General features: G+C 34.2%; 1 protein-coding gene across 3 annotated transcripts in view; it reads left to right on the top strand.

Annotated features, from left to right (window-relative positions):
* The window catches only part of ZRANB3 (zinc finger RANBP2-type containing 3), a 192,053-nt gene extending 172,456 nt beyond the window's left edge, over positions 1-19,597 (top strand). For 2 of the 3 annotated variants that reach the window (XM_031960014.1, XM_003763827.3), the window contains exons 15-21: positions 1,721-1,812; positions 4,051-4,152; positions 5,559-5,701; positions 8,546-8,692; positions 10,904-11,261; positions 14,401-14,532; positions 16,887-19,594. In XM_031960014.1, coding sequence (XP_031815874.1) covers positions 1,721-1,812; positions 4,051-4,152; positions 5,559-5,701; positions 8,546-8,692; positions 10,904-11,261; positions 14,401-14,532; positions 16,887-16,985 — 1,073 coding nt within the window. In that variant the 3' untranslated portion in view covers positions 16,986-19,594. Of the gene's footprint in view, positions 1-1,720; positions 1,813-4,050; positions 4,153-5,558; positions 5,702-8,545; positions 8,693-10,903; positions 11,262-14,400; positions 14,533-16,886 lie in introns of all 3 variants that reach the window. The other variant, XM_031960015.1, reaches the window with a different exon arrangement.
* Positions 19,598-22,386: the final 2,789 nt, after the last annotated feature.

Below are 22,386 nucleotides of genomic sequence, written 5' to 3'. Positions count from 1 at the left end.
TATGTTCAGTTTTTATATTACTTCATTGTCTACTATACCTTTCAGCCCTACTGTAATTTCTTGATTGTAATCCAAGCTCTTTTGCCTTCTATAAATATTGTATTCCAAGCCTTCTACTTCTTTAATGTTGAAGCTGCTAATTCCTGTAATCCTGATTGTGGCTCATTAATATTTGAATTCTTTCTTTCTGGATGCTTGCAATATTTTCTCCTTGACCTGAGAATTTGACCATATATTCCTGGGTGTTTTCATTTTGGGAACTCTTTCAGGAGGTAGTGGGTGGATTCTTTCAGTAACTGCTTTACTCTCTGGTTCCAGGATATCAGGGAAGTTTTCCTTATTAATTTCTTTAAAATGCTTTCTGGATTTTGTTTTGATTATGACTTTCAGATAGTATATTAATTCTTAAATTTTTTGTCCTCAGTTTATTTCCAGGTCAGTTGTTTAACCAATAAGAAATTTCAGTTTTCTATTTTTTCATTTTTTTGGTTTTATTTGATTGCTTTTTGATGTCTCATAGAATTATTAGCTTCCACTTGCCCAATTCTAATTTTTAAGGAATTATTTTCTTCAGCTAGTTCAGTTTAGTTTTTCATCTGGGCAGTTCTACGTTTTAGAGAGTTGTTTTTTTCAGTGAATTCTTATACATCTTTTTCCATTTTTTAGTGCTTCCTTTACTAAACTGTTAACTTTTTTTTAAATGATTCTATTATATAACCCTCATTTCTTTTCCAGTTTATCTTCTGCCTCTCTTACTTGATTTTTAAAATCCCTTTTTATCTTTTATAGAAGTTCTATTTGGGCCTAAGACTAATTATTTTTCTCTGAGGCTTTGCCTAATAAACTGTTGTCCTTTTCTGAGTTTAGGTTTGGTTCTTCCTTGTCACCATAGTAACTTTATGTGATCAGTTTTTTTTTGTTTGTTTTTTTTTTTTTGCTTTGGATTTGGGTTTTTTGCTCTTTTTCCAGCCTATTTTATGTTAAGTTAAGTTCTACTCCTGGGGTATAGGAGTCACTGTCCCAAGTTTCTTGCATACACCACAAGTGAGGGGCCTGCCCCATGACTTCCTGCCCCAGAAGCTGGAGGCTTAACAGCTACCTACTAGGTGCTAGCCTGCTGTGCCAAGTCTGCAGGATATATATTACAAGGGTCTCTCCTGTCTTGCTCAAACATCATCAGTACTAAACTATGCTCCTTTTTTACTCAAATGAGACAGATCTTTCCTTCAATTTCTAAGTTGTCTTAGGCTGGAGAATTGTTTTACCCCATCTTTTTGTGCATTCTGTTGCTCCAGAATTTTATTTGAGCCATTGAAATTGTTTAGAAGGAAATTTGGGAGAACATAGGCAAGTTCTTGCCTTTTCTTTACTCCTGAAGACTTTCAGTATCAGTATTTAAGACAATTCACTAACTGCTGGCAGCAAGTTCTTTCTTGTCCCCAGTGTGCATCTTTCCTGGCTGCAATTTAACCATCGAATTGTGGATCTTGTAGCCCAGAAAAACCAGATATGTCATCTAATCCAGATTCTTCATTTTACAGATGAGGAATCTAGGGCCCAGAAAGTTTTTAAAGCGAATTATCAAATGAACTAATTAACAAGTAATTATGTAACAGGACTTAGACTTTAACCTGGGTTATCAGTCTTCACACTTCTCTGTCATGCCACATTTTACTCCTGTTAGAAAAATTTTCAAATATCATTTACTTTTTCTTTATAGAACAGATGGAGAATTCAGACCCTTTACCTGTATATGATGTCCTAATGTTCTGTGCAAGTAAGAATACAGAAAGAATTCATCTCTACACTAAGGTAAGCTTTGCTGGAACATTTAGCACATTTTTAAAAGTCTTTTTTTCAGTAAATATGTCTGATAAGCTTTCTAGAATACCATGAGTAAATCTGTCTTTGTTTGATTCTTCAAACTTTACTAAAGATTTGAATTAAAAAATGCCTTTTAAATTCCATAACCACCCTTTAAGAATAAGCACTGCTGTTTTTGCTATCCTGTTTGCACAAATAAAGAACTGAGGTTTAGAGCAATTAAGTTAATCTTCCACTGTAACACAATTGGTAAGGGTCAGAGATGGAATTAGGATTTAGGCACCCCCTTGACTTCAATTCTAGCCCTTTTTCAACTAAATCTTGTTGCTTTAGATCTCTTCTATTCCTATTCTCACTCAAATTCTTGCCTTAAAATGAGGCAAATGTTCTCAAACTGCCTTCTGTTATTACTCTGTATTTAAATGATTTTTTTGTCTATAATGACACTAATACTATGAGTGCTTCTGATTTGATTTTAGATCTCAGATTATCAAATAATTATAAATATAATACCCTTCCTAACAAATTGGGTTGCTTTAATTTTTATTAACCACATATTAGAATTGAGAATTTTTAAAATTAAAAATCTATAATAGATCATTGTAACTGACTTGAAATTAAATGTAGATTGTTTTGTTTTGTTTTGATTTGATATCTATAGCTCTACCAACTTAGAAAAGTTTGACTAGCACGTTGCAAAATCATAGCAAGAGGCAGTGCAGACAGATAAGGAATTGTCCCTAGAAGACCTAAATTCCAGTCATTCTTCTAAAAATTAAGCTGTGTGACTGAGCAAATTAATTAACTTATTTAATTCACTAGGAAAATTCTTTAAATCCAGGAAGTTTCCTATGTAAGTGAAATCACATATTGATTCCCTTTCTTTATGATCTTAAAAATGCTTTATCTGGCATCATAGGTACTTTTTTAAAAATTCAATTTTTTTCATAATACCTTTATTGTTAATATATCCTTCCCCTACCCAGAGAGTTATCCCTTATAGCAAAGAATATTAAAGGGGGGGAAAAGTTCAGCAAAACTAATCAACATATTAGTCAAATATTATATGTAATATTGGCACTGATTGTTTGCTGTTTACACAAAGAAAGAAAGAAAATGTTTTGTCATATGTCATTTTTAATTTAATATTATTCAGTTTCATTTTTTGTTATTATTATTGTTTCCATTATTGTAATTACTATTTATTTTGGTCTTTATATGTTTCTCTGTATCATATTTATAATTTCTTACATTGCAATAATTTTTCATAAACTTCACATAATACAACTTTTGTTTAGCTTTCCCATTGGGTATCTTTTTGGTTCTCAGTTCTTTGTTATTGCAAAAAGTATTGCCACAAATATTTTGGTATATAAGAAACATTTTTATCCTTAGACTTCCTTAGGGTGTGTAAACCCAACAAAGCCCTTTCATGTGTATGATCTCATTTGATCCTAATGGCATTCTATGAGGTTATAAATAGATTTTTTTTTTAAAAGAAGTGAGTTAAGTATTGTGCCAAAGGTCAGCCTGTCCTGTGCCCGAGCTGCAAAGTTAGTATTTGATTCTAATTGAACATGAATGTCAAGTCCTCTGACTCCAAATCTGATTTCCAGTTAACTCTACTTTATTAATAATGCTTATCTCATAGAAATCTGCATATGAAAGTTTCAAGATTCCATTCACATTTAAATAAAAAAAAATGAGAAAATATTCTTCTGCTGTTGAAATCCTTTGTTCTGACACATTTTCCCTGGATAGATCAAAGAAGCTCAGGAATTGGTCTAGTAAACACCTCACTCTACCTTAGAGAAGGCACACAGAAAAATGGAGTAACTTGTCCTGAGTTAGACAGCTAATATGTGTCAGAAGATAGATTTGAACTCGGGTCTTTCTGACTTTCAAAATCAGCTCTCTGATACAGTGCCCTGAAGCTTTTCTTGTCAAGAGGAGAAAATAAAATTCTACATGGGCTACCAGAGTACCATTGGTGTGGATTTAGCTGGTACAAGCACAGTGTTCAGTATGGCCTTTGCTCAGGAAACATTCCTTCTTTGTGGTCTCTTCTTCCTGGAGCCCTTTCAAAAAACAAAAACAAAACCTTGTATTAGTTTATTCTTTAGGTGGCTGCTGGCAATGTTATGCTACATTGTAATACCAAATCAAATGTTGCTTAATACCTAGGGACAAAAATTGACTAATATTTTTCTCTCAATCTATAATCAGGATGGTGAACAAATGAATTGCAATTTTATTCCTTTGGATGTAAAATTAGACCTCTGGGAAGATTTACCAGCTTGTTTTCAAGTGAAACAAAACCGTTCACTGGTAAGAATAATAGTCCTTAGCAGTCACCTAAATACACTTTTTGTTTCATCATTTTAATATCCTTTTGAGTGTAATAAATATAGAGCAATTTGCAACACTTGCAAATTCTAATTATTGGCTGCATTTTCATCAGTTCAGACACATTATTAATTACCACTGATGCTAATAATAAACACAAAATCTGTTTCTTTGGCAAATGATCACACCTACAGTTACTGTTTCTGTGGAAAGAATCATCTTCACATCGTTTTATTTCTCATTTACAGGATTAGCAACTGTGGTGTTTGTCTCTTATAAAATCACATTTTATCCTAAAGGTTAGACTCTAACAGTGATACATTGTGAAAGTGGGAGAAATTTCATGTTGGGTTACTCTTAATTAATTGTATGGCTCATCTAAGTGCAACTTTAGGCCAGGTGTAGCCCCAAAAAGGTCTTTAGTCTGATCTGTGACTGCATTTATCTTTCTTGCAAAGAGAGCTTAGTTTATATTGGTAACTGATCCCAGCATGCTGGACAGTGCTTTGTAAGTTATAAAGTATCAAGCATAATGACAATCTGTATGGGGACAATGTGTTTTTTTTTATTCTTTGAATGAAAATGGCATATTGCCCCTTGAAATACATAGTTGACAGAGGCTACATATCTGCCTTAAAAGAGAGAACATAGTTGTGATATCTTTTTTCTCTTTGATGGCTTCTATCCCTGCCTCTCAAATTTTTAGTAAATAGCCAATGTTGTCCAGACAGTTGTTGACTAAAATATGGGTGGTGCCCCCCAACACCATTTCCCCCTTATCTGTTTTGTGAGATTTTCTATTTGAAGAAAAATTCAGTTGAAGTACAACAAAGATATTCATTTCTAAATCTCTGGTAAATGTACTTCATTAAATATTAGCTCTACCATCATTTCAACACCTGCTTTGACCATTTCTGACCTGACCATTGCAAAGCATGTGTTCAGATTGTCAGATCAGACTTGGGCTAGTGTCCTGTATGGGGGAGCTGGTGATAGAACTGTAAATTTAGAACTAGAAGACCTGTAAGGGTCATATAACCCCATTTCCTTATTTTGCAGGGAAAAAAACCAAGGTCCTGTGAACTGAAGTAACTATCACTACTGATTTCCAGGCTTGTGGAGGTTCTGTGGCATCCCCAAAAATTTACCTTTAGAAAACTCTTATGATAAATGAGATTTTTGAGTCACAGAGCTGGCTATGAAATATTCTCCTCAAATATACCTAAATTGAATAAATCTGTCATAATTATAAAGTCCTGTTTTGAAGATAACATTAAAATATTGCTTTTCCAGGCATCACCTGGCCAAATTACTTAAGAAGGATTACTGCTTGATATTTTTTGTACTTGATCATCATCGGCTTTTTTCAATATCTCATTCTCTGCCAGATTTTGAAGTTTGTGCGAGAGTGGAATAGTCTCACAGCCATGAAGCAAAGAATTATCAGGAGAAGTGGCCATATCTTTTGTAGCCCTATTCTGGCTTTGGATGAGATAACAAAGCAGCAGACCAAACAAAATAGCATCAAAAGGTGTGAATTTTTTCTTTCTCTCTATTTTCTCCTTTCTCTCTCTCTCTCTTTTTGTGATCATTCCCCTAGGAGTAACCAGGAATATAATAGAAACTTGTACATTAACAGCTTATTTTTGTTGTTGTTCATTCGTGTTTACCTCTTCATGAACCCATTTGAGATTTTCTTGGCAGAGATACTGGAGTAGTTTGCCATTTTCTTTTCTACCTCATTGTACAGATTAGGAAACTGAGGCAAATAATTAAGTAACTTTTTCAGGGTTACACAACTAGTAAATGTCTGAGTCCAGATTTGAATCCCAGAAGAAGAGTCTTCTTGACTCCAGGCTCAGCATTCTATTCACTACACCCAGTAGCTTATTTTATAATTATATAATTGGTTACTTTATAAATTTTCTCAGAAACAATAGAAGAGGGCACCTTTCCTGTTTCTTGATTGCAACGAAATCCATTCAAGTAATACTACCCATGTCCAAAGGCTGATGATAATCACAATTCACATTTCTATAGTGCTTCCTCCAAAAAAGTTCCGTGAATTAGAGACTATATGTATCACTCTCCCCGTTTTACAGTTGAGAAAACAATTTAATGAAGGTCAAGTTATTTATCCATGGCAACACATAAGCATACATAAGCAACACATAAGCATATATGGCAACAACATAAGCATCAGAATTAGAATCTGAACTTAAATGCTCCCTGACACCAAGTCTAGTGTTTTCCACATGCTACACTACTATCTCTGTCATTGAGCAGATTAAATGCAATAATCTACACAAAAAGCTTTGAGTTCCTTAAAACACCATGTAAATGTCAGCTATGGATATCACTTTATCAGTTTATTCTCCTTTATGCCCCAAATATCTTAGTAGAGTGGGCTAAAGAATAAAATAGAGAGCAATAGAAGGATTTCTTTGCCTTAGTGAAAACATATTTTAAAGCAGATAACAGACTGGTAGTGGACCGTTTCAGCACACATGTGTGAGTTTTAGCACTGTTGAGCCACATGTGAGTAGTGCAGTGATAGATGTGACAGAGGTGGGGTTTGTACAGCCCTGGGATAGCCTCTTTGCCAAAACTGTCTTATAGCTAATCTACAAGGCACATGTTAAAAAAGGAGGGATCACTAACTTAGTATCCTGCTTTTGAAATATTGATTCCTTTATAAATATTAAATTTGTTATATATCAATATTTAGGTTCTATGGTTTTTTTGGTTTAGATTACAACAGATTTTTAATTTATAGTGTTAAACTATTGCCCAAAAGGTTACATGCCTGGCTCATAGTCTCATCACTAGGAAATATTAGAAGAGAGATTCCAACTCAGATCATCCTGAGTCTGTATCTAATATCTGTTCTCTAATCATGTGACCTTAGTCAATAGACTCTTTAATAATTTATATTCAGTGTTTCAGTATTGTATATTTTTCTTTTTCAAGTATTTCCCTAAAACCTTACTTGTTTCTATTCGGTGTTTATTTTGATTGCTTACTTGTTCTTTACTTTGCCCTATATTATTTCTGAAAACTTAAATCTTTTCCTGTGCTGTATTTCCTAAATTTTTTCCACTGCTACATGGTTCAAACATATGGTAACTGTACTGTAGAGTCTAGGGCTCTTTCTGGCTTCTATGAAAACTTTCAGATTCTCCAATTTGATCTAATTTTTATGGTTTTTCAGATATTTATTCATGGAACTCTTACAGAAAAAAATTTTAAAATTACTTTGGTCCCCAAACCTCACAATGGATTCTTTACTAACTTTTTAAGTCAGTGAACTTGGTTTTCAGGCTTTATAAATGTTGAATAAAACCTGAAGCAAAGATTAATAATAAATTTGTCCTTCTTAAAGTTAGGAAGTCTTAAAGAGATATTTTGAATTTATCTGTATGGAAAAATATGGTAGAGAAGTGTCACTCTACGGGAATAAAATAGCTGAATGGGGGAGGGGATTAAGATGAATTTAAAGAACCCTAGAGAAACCCATCATGATTGATTTTGATGAGATTTCCACCAACTTGTTGGACTCGTAAAATATGATAGCAGTCCAGATTACATAAAAATGTGTAAGTTTAGACTAATTTTCAGAAAGAAAAAAAAATTGGAGATGTAAACTGCACAGAGAAACTAGGGCATACTAATTAAAAGAAATTAATTGGGTAATTGCATTCCACCTACTTAAATTCCCCTGTTGCTTTAATTGAGAATAACATTCTTCTTCATTTCCAGTCTCTAAATTGTTGTGTGGTATCAAAAGTGCTGGGTAATAAGTTTCTGAATTCTACTTCAAAAGTGCCTGTATTTTAATGTAAAGTATAGTAAGCCCTGTATGTGCTGGTAATTATGGAAATGACCTTCACGTTTTCAGAAGACAGGATTCAAATCAGTAAACTAAAAAATGAGCTAAATAGTGTTTTAGAATAGATTGATACCCTTATTACATTCGATTACATAAATTTTGATCTTTTAAAAAGAAAGGTCAAGAAGGAGGTTAGTGAAATGAAATTTGAAGATTTATGCACAGCACAGGAAATTGAACACCCAAGAGTAGTGGCTGCTCTTGTGTCCTCAATAAATTTAAGTGGTACTACTGATACCCCTTCTCTCTTTGTTTTTGTAAATGAACATTTGGCAAATAGGTATAAATGGTATTTGGATATCTTAGGTGCAAAACCATGCAAAGGACAGTTTTTTATGAAAAGTAGTGTGTGTGTGTGTGTGTGTACATATGTGTATATAAATCACTGATTTTGAAAGGATGATACGAAAGGAAAAAGTATATATTTGTTTTAAATTGTGATATGTTAAAAAAGAAAAAAATTTAAATAAGTTTATGTTGTTCTAGATACATAACTAAAGAAGATGTTGCAGCAGCTACTATGAACAAAGTACAGAATGATGGGGGTAGCATCCGTGTGATCACAAAGAAATCCAGATTTTCCTCTAAAAACCAAACGTCTTCTGATATAGAAACATGGGAAACTACTATAAAGTAGGTTTTTAATGCTAATAAAATACATCATCATCATCATCATCATCATCATCCTTTGCCATTTATGTAGAATTTTTCAAAACAATTTTATAGATGTTAGCTCATTTGAGTCTTACATACTATATGAGGAGCTGAGGTAGATATTGTTATCCTCTATTCAGTAAGGTAATCAGAAAATATATATTTTTTCTTTTATTCTAATATACTGAGCAGATGGGTAAATGTGTGCAGTTTCTAACTTGAGTACAATCAACTCAGTCATTTACAAATAGACTGATAGTCATTGATATATCTTGCTTTTAAATTTTATTAACATTGCCACTTACTTTACTTAATTGCTTTATTCTATGAAGTGGATCTTTGCTTCTTTTAAGAGCTGAAAGAGAAAGCTTTTTAAACCAGAAAAAAAAGGAAAGAAACAAAACTGTTTTTGGAAGGTGAGAACCAGAAAATATAGTTTAAATTTCATTTCCTACTTTTATTATTTATAACAGGGTTGTAGCATTTTATGCTTTATACATATATTGATATGCAAAAGTTTTACTTAATCATTTCACAAATTGTTGAATATTTAGGGGTTTTTTTTCCAGTTCATTGAAATTATATATAATTTTGAGGTTCAAGGGTTTATCTTTGTCTTACTATGTCTTACTATTATCAGAGAGTCCTCCAAAAAGATTTTTCCTTTTTGAAGTTTTACCACCAATGTATAAGTGTACATTTTCCAAAATCTATGCAGTTTTTTTTTTTTTAATTTGGTAAGTCTGGATTGTAAACCAGAAAATTTTAAATTTGAGAGTTTGACTTTAATGTTGTCTAGTGTTGTGTATCATTCTGAGAGTCTTTTTTATATGGAAAAGGAAAACGGGCCAGAAGCAGGAACTGCAAGTTTTCTTTTGTCTTAATCATTTTCATTATTTGGTCTGAAATGTTTTAGTTCCCAGAATACCCAAAACATTTAATATTCAAACATAAATAGAAGCAACTTCTAAAGCTAAAAAAGAAATTATAAATAATACTTTATACTACTTTATCTTTCTTAGTATAGATAATATAAGAATGTGGTTATATATTGTAGTGCTGGGTGACTAGCACAGTGTCTGGTACATTATAAATAATTAATAAATGCTAATTCCCTATGTCCAAGAACCTTGAATTTAACCTAAGCATATTCATTCAGACATTCCTGTACTATATTATGGAATACTAATTAGAGTTATAATACTTTAATGTATCTGGGATTTCATAAATGCCAGTAAAATAATAATAGTAATAACAGTAATAATATAGAACAAATATAACAATAATAACAATATTATTGTTAACATTTACACAGTTCCTACTATGTTTCAGGCACTATGCTAATTTAATTTTATAATTATCAACTCATTTGAACCTTTCCTCTGGTTGTTCATTCATTCAGCCATAATGTATTTATTTAGCACCTACAGTGTTCAAGGTACTGTGACAGGTGCTAGGGGTACAAAGTAAAAAATATAGTAGCCTCATTCTTTAGAGAGGGAATGTGCAACATATATACATACTAATAAATGCAAGATAGATTCAAAATAAATACAAAATAATATTAAAGAGATGGCACTAACAACATAGCTGGTCTTTGAGGGAAGAGTTAAAGGTTCTAAGGGAGAGATGAAGGAGAAAAGAGTATCCCATACACAGCCTGTGGAAATTCATGAAGACAGGAAGACGGGTTGTTCAGTACTAGTATCAGCAAGTAAAGTAATTGGACTGGAATGGTGAATGTGAGAAAGAAGTATATAGGTCTGCAGAGAAAGACCATAGCCAACTGGAGAAAGGCTTTTCAGGGCAATCAGAAGTATTCTTATTTCATCCTAAAGGCAGTAGGGGATCGTTGAAGCTTCTTGGGCAGAGGAGTAATATGGTCAGAACAGTACAAATTCCACCCCTTTTTCAACTTATTAGACTTTTACTTTGGCCCCCACAAAATGCATCACCTAACTCACCTTCTTGATGAGCCTGTCCAGATTTCTGCAGGCCCAACTTTGATAGCAGCAAAATCCAATCTTTACAGGTTGTTAGGGCTTGCTTGGGGCACACAAGGTTCAATTGTCTCTGCAACATAAGAAGCCAGCCAAGTAGCACTCTGTAGGGAAAATAAGAATTCAAACTGTATAGCATTTGTTCATTTGAAAGAGAATTCTAAAAGTTTCTCTGACTTCTTCATTCCAGCCCAGTCCAAAATGATCTCATCACACAACCTTCTACATCTAAAGGATTTTTGCAGGCTATGGATATTAAAGGAAATCCACTTTGTCTCCACTGTCAACAGCCTACTTGCAAGTCTGACCAACAATATAACATGAGCGCTTGGGATTCACGGTTTTGTTCTCAGAAATGTCAGGAAGAATTTTGGATTCGATCAAATAACAGCTACCTACGTGCTAAAGTATTTGAAATTGAACATGGTGTGTGTCAGCTCTGTAATCTGAATGCTCAGGAACTCTTTCTTTCTGTCAGAGATGCTCCTAAAAATCAACGGAAAAATCTTCTGCAAACCACTTGGATCTCAAAACTCTCCATAGAACAGGTAAAACATAAAAAGTAGAATACTCCTGTGGGATGTGGGAATGAGGATGGGGGTAGGAGTGGGAAAGCAGCATAGTTCTCATTGACAGCATTTTGAAATACAAAATTGTAGGAGTAAGAAAACCTATGAAAGTTCAAAGTACAAATTATTATATTAAAAGCATGGCTGGGTTTCTATTCTATGATAAAATGTAATAAAACCAAAACATTTATGATCCCAAAGAGGCATGTTATTGAAACACTATCATCTTAGTTCAACTAGATTTCTGTCCAGGTTTCTAAGGCTAATAACTAATATGAAATTTCAGTGTACAACAACAAAATTTTAAAGTTTATTGTGTGTGCCTATATGTATGGCTAGATAGTGATTACTCTTTTCATGAACCACCTATTGGTGATAATTTTTTTTCAGGTTTAAAAAAATACATTTTTACTTACCTAATATTGAGTTTTGATTGGATTAGTTAATAAGCATTTTTTAAACAGGTAGATTAAAAAGGACACATCTAGTAAAATATTTCTGCTGGGATTTTTTGCTCTAGTTTTTGGCCTCTGAAAGGGTCTCTGAAATATATGACTTAACTGAGGAGGGTTATGTAGGAGTGGAGTACCTGTCCCTGAGTGCCAATCTCTACTTTTTTCTCTAGCCTTAATTGACCTAGAGCCTTCCAGGATACACCAAAGAAAAATAGCATTAAAAAATTGCAAAATAACATCAGAAAGTGCAAAAATTATGTCAAAAATATTTTATGGCCAACAAAATACAGGCTAAAAGCTTCTGATTAAGTAATAGCACTAGTCAAACAAAGTTTCTAAGGAAAAAATGGTTTTCAGAGGCATCTGGATGCCACAGTGGATAGAGCACTGAATCTGGAGTCAAGAAGACCTAAGTTCAAATCCAGCTTCTAACCCTAAGCAAGTCATTGAACAGCTGTCTGCCTCAGTTTCCTCATCTCTGACATGGTGATAACAATAGCACTTACTTGCCAGGATTGTTGTGAGAATAAAAGAAGACCTTTGTAAAATGTTTTGCATACTTCAAAGTGCTAAGAGTGCTGGCCATTATCATTTAATATTTTAATTAGAGGAAACCATACATGATATTCTTACTAAATTTTAGAAGACACAAATCTGAGGGTGATAACTAAAACATTAGATAAAGGATAAGGGGCAAAAAAAAAAAATTCTCAACACTCCAGAATTATGGACAAATATAATAATATTTTAATAGGAATAAATGTGAAGTCTTATAGTTGAACTCAAGAATATCAGCTTATACAGAGAAGTAGAAGATAGGAAAACTATAGCTTGGGAATAATTAAGTTTAAAAAGAATTGATAGCTTTAATGGACTTCCATCTTGGTGTAGATCAGAAGTGTGAAATGACAGCCAAAAAAATCAAATACTGTATTATGATAGATTGCTCCTTCTGCTCCAGAACACCCAGACCCCCACTTCCAGCCTTCCTCTCAGTGCCATCTTTTGCTCTGCTAGCCTCTTCCTTCCTGCCATTCCCACCCCCACTGTTGTGAGGGGTGACTCCAGAAAGGACAACGAAGTTCCATGAGTAACATTCCAGCACAAAGTAAGAGGGGGCAGAAGAGACCCTTCAAAGAATACATTAGAAAATAGGAGGAAATGCCCCTGGAGCTGGAGCATCTTTTGTTATTTGTGGACTTCTTTAAGCAAAGTGTGTACACCATTTATCAACGATGCTTTAGAGGGAATCCCTGCTTTAAATAAGGTTGGACCAAAGATAGGGTCATCCCTTCCAGCTTTGAGGCTCAAAGAGTAGTAACTTTATGGCTGGTATGTGTCCCAGTGGGAGGATGTCATCTAGGAGAGGGAACATCTTGAAATTAGAAAGGTCTGTGGAATTGGATACTGCTTGCAACAAAGAAATGTGAATTAGTTATCACAAGTTGAAACCCAGACAGATTTTTAAAAAGCCATTTTGCTAAGAACCATGATCCTGTCCTTTGTATTTGCTTGTGATAGTGCTAACATGTATACACAGGAGATTGGCCAATGAGATTAAGAGTGTGTGTGTGTGTGTGTGTGTGTGTGTGTGTGTAGTGTCTTCTGATAGAATTTGAAAATGTTAGTATAGCAAATATAGAAGATTATAATACTACAGCTGAATATCTTTTATTGATTAAACTTATTGATTACTGAACTCCTTAGGATCAAACCATTATTGATCAGGCTATTGTCCATTTCAGCACCTGTATTATAATTTCTTTTGAGTCCTTTAGAGCTATCCTAAAGAATTTCATGGCTGCCAAAATGGCAAACTTTGCTAATTTTAGTTTCTTCCTAGCTCAAGAAGAAGAAAATAAAAACTACCTTTAATAGTCATTTTAGTTATATTTAAGCATCACCACTGCTGTGCTCTGATTTAGATTTGCAACCCCAGGCAAGATGTTAATATTGCATACTATTTCGATGTAGGTCATTGTTGGTTAAATATAAAGTGTGTATATATGGGATGGCCTAAATGGAGGTTATTTTAAATGGTAAACTCAATATATTTCAAACAGGGATGCTAAAGAGATTTGTGTTAAAAATGAAGTTCTATTCTATATAACTTTGTAAGTCAATCTTCCTTGGTTTTCCAGTGAATTTATCTTACAGGTTCTTAGAATTGAGACTAGTTTTACTTCTGTTGAAAACTATTAATATTTAAACTGTCGTTGATAAAACAGCAAAAGCATTTAGGTCAGCAATTAAAAACTGCTTGGGTCAGTTATATGCAAAATCACTTAATTTCCAATCTGTTCCTTTCTTTTCTAAAAATTTTGCTTTAATAAGTATGTAAACTAACTCAAAGGTGCACTTGCAAGTGATTTTTCCAATCTGTTGGGAGTCTGATGCTTTACACTTGCTTGTAAATTCTATCAAAATGAGTTAGGTGAAAAAAATCCTCATTTCAACAACAGATTTCTTATTGCCTACAAGGAATAAACTAAATTGCTAACCCTGAGGTTTTTCTCTGTACAATAAAAGCTATAAAAAGCCACAGTAATGTATTTTCCCTAGGATTTTGCTGTATAAACATGATTGCACAATGCCAAGCCAACAATTACTCTAGTGTGTGGTGTATAGCTAAAAAGTGCTGATGTGTTATGTTTTTATTGCAGTTAAATGAGATGATGATAAACCCTGTAGAAGGGCACTTCTGGCAGGTGGATCATATCCGACCAGTCTACAGTGGAGGAGGGCAGTGCTCTCTGGAAAACCTTCAGACTCTCTGTACAGTTTGTCATAAAGAGGTCAGTTTGAGTTTACACATGCCTTTACCTCTCTACCGTGGGAAGTCAAAGTACTATTTGGAATATGTTTTTCAAATTTATGAGGAAGAATCTGTATTCAAGTTAACTGGTCTGGTCTAGATGAGAAATGATACTGTTTGACTTCATTCTTCACCTAATACCGTAAGCTGCACCTGCTGGACTTTTAAGAGCTGATGCTCATTCTCAGGGACAGATGCAGGAAAGTTAGATTTCAGATAGGTTTTCTGGTCCAGACCCTTCATTTGAAAGGTGAAGAAACTGAAACCCATGGAAATGGAGTAATAATCCAGCCAGAGAGGCAGGGCAAGAGCTACTGTCACCATTTCCTTAGTCCAGCGCTCTGGGCACCAGCATGCTCTTGCCCTCTTCATGAGAGAAGCACATTTCTTTTCAAACTATTTTTTCCTATTTTCTTCTTACAATGATGCTGCTACTCATCTTCTTAGTTCTTTCTAATCAAGATACAGATGGGTTCTCAGTAGAATCAGATTACCTACAACAACCAGACAACATCATGGCACAGTCTCACTTGTCCACCAAGAGATCTCTAAAGGCATTCCGATCTCTCACAAATACAACAAGCTCTTTGAGAAGTAGGACAAACAGAAAAGGAAAAGGAAGGAGCTGGCAGCAAATGTAGCAGGGCTGATCTCTCCTGAATGTGTGATTCCATACAGATCTTAGACTTGATTAGAGCCACCATGTCAGCCAGCAAGTCTTAAGTGATTTCTAAGAAGACTACTACTAAGTTGAGAAAGCTGCCAGTTCCAAGAAAGAGCATAATTTTATATATGTGTACTTCTCTGAACTCAAGAGTAGTTACACTAGTTTGGGATATTGGGGTGGAAGGAATTATAAGACTGTTGTGAACATCTGTAGTTTTCTGCACTAGGCAGCATTCCTTGGATCTAAGCCCTCCTAGATTTGACCAAGAACAATATTAGGTGTCATTATTACCTTTGGAAAAATGCAAGTGTCTACAGATTTGACACTCCTGGAAAAAACAAGACCTAAAGTTAGAAATGATTGAATGTGATATCTGCTTATATCTGAGACCATGAAAAAAAAACTTGGGAATCTTGTTTTCATCACTTTTTAAAGTTTTCTTAAGGACTGATATATTTTACTGACTAGTATGAATCAAATTAAACTGGTGGTTTTTAGAGGCAGTTAGACTGTAAAATTAAAAGAAAAAAGGAAATGGTGTCATTTATCCATTAGTATAGATTTCAGGGGCAAGTATGGTTCAAAAAATAGTAATAGCTTATACTACACAATATATTATGATTTATAATAGTATTTCATATACATTTACTACTTTCAACAACTCTTTGAGGTCATCTAAGTCCAATATTATAGCTGAGGGAAGAAAATGCCACAGAAATTCAAGCAATCCATAAAGAACTTGTGTTTTAGGCACTCAGCTAGATGTTGGGAATGAAAGTAATAAAGAATAAAGCAATCCCTGCTCACAAGGAACTTATGTTTTAATGGAGAATACAAATAAATAAAAATATGTGCAACATAAATATAGAGTTGACCAAAACAGATATGTGCAAAGTAATTAAATACAAGGTTTTGGAAAGAGTACACTAGCAATGTGGAAGATCAGGAAAGACTTCCAAGAAAATGTACTTGAACAGAATGTTGAAAGATAAGAAGAACTATATGAACAGAGGCAAAGAGGGAAGGCATTTCAAGAATGATGAATGGTCAGAATATACAAAGACAGGAAATGAATGCCATAGTGAGGAACAGAGAGAAACCTTGTTAAGGTGGATTGCAGTAGCAGAGAAATATCCAGTGATCCTGAAAAGATAGATTGGAGTCAGGTTGTGAAGGGCTTGAAAAGCTAAACAGAGGAATTTATATTTTATCTGAGAGGTTAAGAGGAAGCCACTAGAATTGGATGAGTAGGAGAATCAGCTTATCACATGGTAAGCTTAGCTAAGGGCAAATATAGAATGAACTATAGTGCTGAGAGACTTGAGGCAGGGAAACCAATTAGGAGGCTATTTCAACATCCTAGGTAAGATCTGAGGATTTGAACCAAGCCGATATCTGTGTGAATAGAAACAGGGGGTTGGATATAAGACTTAGAAGATAGCAACTAAACATAGAACTGGTATAATTTGGCAACTGATAGGTTCTAGAAGTTAAGAAAGAGTAAGGAGTCTACAGTAACTCCAAAATTACAAAAACCTGGGAGATGGAAAGAATGTTGGTACCTTTGACAGAAATAGGAACAACTTGGAGTGGGGTAAGATAAGAAGGGAGAATATTATATATTTATGTGTGTGTGTGTGTGTGTATCTTTTTTTTTTTACTTTTAGAAAACAGCTAAACAAGCAAAAGAAAGAAGCCAAGCAAAAAGGAAATCTTCAGCTTCAAAGCATGGATCTGATATCACCAGATTTTTCATAAAGAAGTAAAATGCAAACATATAAATGAATCAAATATAAAGGAATGGGAACTTGCAGACTTTTTTTCAGTTTTCATATTTATTCCTTTTAAAATTTGGAAAAGGTCAATCAAGAATTTTCAAGATTTTCTCTGCTGACATGAACTGTTTCAGTATTATAGAAGATTCACAGCAATTGTGTCAAGGCATACTCAAATGGAGGTATTTTGCCATAAGGCCCTGGGAGTCATGGCAGAGATGGCATTATCACAGAGTACTAAATTCCCATGATATTGATTTTATTCAGAACTGCATCCATTTTCAGTGAGTTTAACCCTGTTTTTTTCTATTAGATCTTAATTACTATATCACACAGATTTTGTCTTAAAAACAATAACAACAACAACAAACCTACTTTGTTGTTTTTGAACTGGTGCTAGGATTAGTGTTGGCCTTGTAGTGTCTGGCTATCCAATAGTTTGCAGTCCAAAATTTTTTTTTGTTGCTAATATCATGCTTATTCAAAAATGCTCAGTTAGTTATTAAAATTATGCTGAGTATGCAAGAAGAGACCCATATTTCTGAAATGTCTCCAACTTGGTTTCTTACTTTATGCATTTTGTAGTTTGGTTAGCTTGAACTTATCAACAATAAATATGCTTTTGAAATTAAGCTAATGTAAAATATCATATTTATGGACAGCTTGGTATTTCTAGGCAAAGCTACTAATAAAGTTATTTCAAAATTGACTTTCCATTTAAAAAAGGAACACTATTTTAAGATTTCATTTGATTGGTTTCTGAAATGTCTAAAAGCAAAATTATCATTGAAATAATCTTCAGCATCAGATAGGTAAGCTTTTCATCATGTTTAATTAGTTTAAAGTGAGATTAAAAGATTAAAGATAAAGATTAAAGAGGCATGACAAGAATCATCAGGTCCAACTTAGAAGCTGGAGCAACCTAAAGAATAACTTAAAAGGATTTACTTAAAAGAATACCTTAAAAAAAAATTAAAAAAAAAATAATGCTTTAAAAGACTTAAGAGTAGAGACCTATTGAAAAACTATAAATCTATTTGGATATATACCAAACTAGCATAGAGATTTCCCAGTTCTAATTGTCTTTGCACTTTGTAAAATAGATGCCCTTGATAGAAAGATGGCACAGGATAATGTTTCTTTTGAGAATTGTGTCACTTGATATTCATTCACTGGTTTAGTTTAGTGTTATTTTGTAAAGTAGGTTGTGTTACTTTGGGCCTCCTCTCTTTTCTGTATGAGTTGTTGGCAGACTTCTCTCTCTGGAGTTGGCTCACTTGAAGGTTGATGTAGGATTTGGCATAGTTGGTAGTTAAGAAAAATAAGAGACCATCATCAGAGCCCAGCATGCTTTATTTCCTGTATCATAGCATGGTTGCAAGTTAGAATTTGGTAGCTATAGATCCCACCTGAGTAGTCACTTGCTCTCTGGCTATAAACTAAAACATTAATCATAAGAGTAATAGAAATATGAATTTAAGAAGTAGAACAGATTGAGATGCAGTGAGCCAAGAGCAGATATCTCCCTTCTATGCCAGGTTTTTAAAATGTTGGCCATTCAAAAAGTTTAAAAAATTAAATGACATCAGCGAGTATCTACCATGCAAAATATTTAGAAGCCCATATCTTGAGTGATAAGAGTCACATCTTTTTCCAGGATGATGTATTTAGCCTTTCTGAAGCATAAAATTAAGGTTTTGAGGCAGAGATCTGATATCAAAGGCTTCAGACTAAAGATCTCTGCAGGTGAATTTTTTGAAATTGTTCTTTCTCATATATATTTTGTTCACTTGTTTCAGTTGTGTTTAAAAATGTTCTTTCTCAAGGGCATTTGCAAAGGAGCTATCAAGTAAAAAGATAAAAATGGAGGCCTGGAACAAAGTACAAGGAAGGTTGCCAACCCAAACATTTCAGGCCTCCAACAACAATAATCCAGACTGAATCCTCAGAGAAGAAAAGTTGCTACAGTATAAGAAATCCATAGTAAATGAAAACTAATGACTAAGAAAAATGGTTTCTCAAATCTTAAAGAAATAGGAAAGTTTTACAGTCCAGGCTGTTCTCCTCAAACTAAAATAATGAATTGGGAATTTTCATCCTGAGAATGAATCAAAGATTGGCCATATTGAAACCAAGAACTATAATTATGTTGTATAATTATGTTGAAGGAAGCCTTCCTTTACATAGAATCTTGGCTCTAGAATTCTTAAATATTTTCATTACTTCAGAATGAGGTTTATATCATAGGATTTCAGCCAGGCCCAGATGAGAAAAATAAATACCAGGTAGGTATCAGTGTATCTTTTCTTGCATTGAGTTGGTTCATTTTATATTTAGGAACACAGATCTCTAGGCAGACTTTGATAATAAATGAAGATGCCATGGCAAACGCATTCATTTTGAAATTAAAAAAAAAAAAACTCACTCAGCAATCATTGCAATTCAATGTATATTTCTCAGGTCTTTCTGTTAGTAACAGTCAACTTTTACCACTTCCTCCTCACCCTTTAAAGATTTATGGCACAGATTTTTCCTTTTGTTTCATGTTAATAAGTTGAATTTTTCAAATCTTTGCTTGTCATCTGCTTTCATTATTACATTTAAAAAATAATTTCTTATACATATATATATATATGTAGTGTAAAATCTTCTAAATTAAATATTAAAGAAATCAGTGTTCTTAAGCAATCCTAAATAAAATTTAACACTCCTATTCACTAATAGAATATGAAATTCCTGGTAGCAGACATCTGAATCTATGGAAATAATCTCATTTTCTTTTGCATGTTATCAACCTGTCTCTCACTCAGTATACTGTTCTTTTGGACAGGAAATTGCAAACTGCACAGATCTATTTAAATATACACCTGCCAGAAAATACCTTTCACCATATCAGTTTTTTAAGTTACTTTAAATTGTTGAGAATATTTTTTTCCCACATTACTCGTATTCTTATTTACTAGGAATTAGTTTTATCATCTATGGAAAAGCATTCTGGGTTCAGATTACCCTCCTGTATTATATTGTTCTTCTCCTTCTCTGAAGTCATTGAATGTATCTGTGATGGATTTTTTTGGTTGTGTATAGTGATCATGTTCCTGTTACTTCCAATATGATGAGAATTAATTTCTAAAAGTTTATAAAGGTAACAAATTATTCTGCATTTGCACTGAGCAGTATATTTGGTTTCTCTGCAACCATCTTTCACCATAAGACTTTCAAAAACCCCAAGTACCACATTTCTTTTTTTTTTTTTTTCCCTGAGGCAATTGGGATCAAGTAACCTGCCCAGGATCACACAGTTAGGAAGTGTTAAGTGTCTGAGGCCGGATCCCAACTGTATCCACATTTCAAAAGAACCTAGGAGTCCATTTGAGCACACTCAATTAAGGATCTTTTTAAATGGGGAAAAAAATAAAAATCATCTCCTTTTTTTGTTTATTTTTTTGGTTTATCCTACTGAATAATATCTCTCAGGGTTGGAAAGAACCAGAGATGTGATCTGGCCCAACCTTCCACTCAAAATAAGAATCTCTTCTTCAACATCTCCAATAAGTACTCTCTAGGCTCTGCTTGAACACTTTTAGTGACAATAACTCACTTTCTTATTTTGATCATGTTTTCCAAAATCTATTATATTCACTTTTAGATCCCAATAGTACAGTAGGTAGCTAAGTAGATAGACTGAACATCAAGAAGACTCATCTTCCTATGTTCAAATCTGACCTTAGACACTTAGTAGCTATATAACTGAATGAGTTTCTTGACCCTGTTTTGCCTCAGTTTTCCTCACCTATAAAATGAGTTGGAGAAGGAGATGGCAAACCACTCCAGTATCTTTGCCCAGAAAACCCCAAATGGGGTCCCAAAGGGACGTGAAACTGAACAATGACTGAGCACAGAACTTATAGCTAATGCATTTCCACGTCATACCTCAGCTACAGCCTTAGCCTGTGACCTTCCTCAGTATTTGGGGCCCCTCACCCTGGATCATTTCTCCAACATGTTGTCCTTCTCCTCAGGTATTCTAGGGACTTCCTCATGGTGCCATCATTTGGGCAGCCAGGCCTGCCTCTCTGCATTTTCTACCTGGCTGTGCTTCTGAGTATCTCCTCCTCTACCTGCTGCTTTCCCCATTGGAATGTAAGCTCCCTGAGGACAGGGAATGTCTTTCTTTTTGCTTGTATTTATGTCCCTGGTGCTTAGCATAGCACTGACACATAGTGCTTAATAAATGGGAGTTCCTAATGATAGTGTTCAATTTTTCTTCCCTGTTGTGTTTTGACATACTTGATGTGTATAGACTCACCTTTATTGGTGTCTTTGATTATATAGTGATCTCTTCTACAAGATATTATCAGTCCTGAAATAGATCAGTGTTAAATATACTGGTAAAGTATAATTTTCATCCTTCTAAGATACACAATCTGCTATGGTAGCAGGAGTTTTCCGACATGAAAAAAATCTTTTGTGTTTCCATGTTTAGTCTGTACTTTAGGGAAGAATACATTCTTGTCCTACAACAATCACTCAGACATCTCTGGCAAGAGTTTTAGAGTTAGAGATTTCTTTAGAAATGGATTTGGTGAGGATCAAACGAGAACAACATTTATGTTTTGTTAAATTCAGTCCAGCTAAGTAGGGGAAAAGATTGTGACTGCCAAAAATAACTTCCCTGATAAGTGAAAATTGGTGTCATTTTCTTAACTTTTTACTCTCTAGCTAAGTGCTGTTTGCATAGTGTTCATTATCCTTAAAAATGAATATAACAGCTTGCATTGTTTATTACTGGTACTAATTGCTGACATTGAGCACTTAGATGTTTGCAGAATGCTTTATATACATTTTGACATTTGATCTTAAGACAGATTTTTTTTTCTGGATCAGTTCTGTCATTTGCATCTTATAAGCAAGTCCTTGTGAACAAACTGGTCTCCCTCAATGCAGATAGGTGCCAGGGACAGGAGAAGATTGGAACTGGGAGCAGGGACACAGGTATGTAATGTTCCAGGATGAGGAGGCCCCAGGCACAGAGGTTGCCGGTGAGACTGAAGATGAGGCATGACATAGACATGCTTTACACTTCCGATGCTACACCAAATATTGGTCTTAGAACCATGAAGTCTAGTGGATACACTGAGAGGTTCAGGGGCTTGCCCAAGGTCATATCACCAGTTTGTGTTAAAGGCAGGACTTGAATCCAAGGATTATGGATTTCATGGGCAACTTGCATTCTTTTTAACTGGATTTTCATTTAAAACTTTAAGTCCTATATCATAAGGGAAAAAAAAAAACAGTTCAGCAAAACTAACCAACCTATTTTTTAAAATTTGGTGTCTATAGTGGTCACCCCGGTCTATAGTGGCCCGAAATCGCCACCCCCCTTTCTACA

The sequence above is a fragment of the Sarcophilus harrisii genome, chromosome 3 (assembly GCF_902635505.1).
Source record: "Sarcophilus harrisii chromosome 3, mSarHar1.11, whole genome shotgun sequence".
In the NCBI taxonomy this organism is placed as follows: Eukaryota; Metazoa; Chordata; class Mammalia; order Dasyuromorphia; family Dasyuridae; genus Sarcophilus; species Sarcophilus harrisii.
This window is presented reverse-complemented; position numbering and strand designations above follow the sequence as displayed.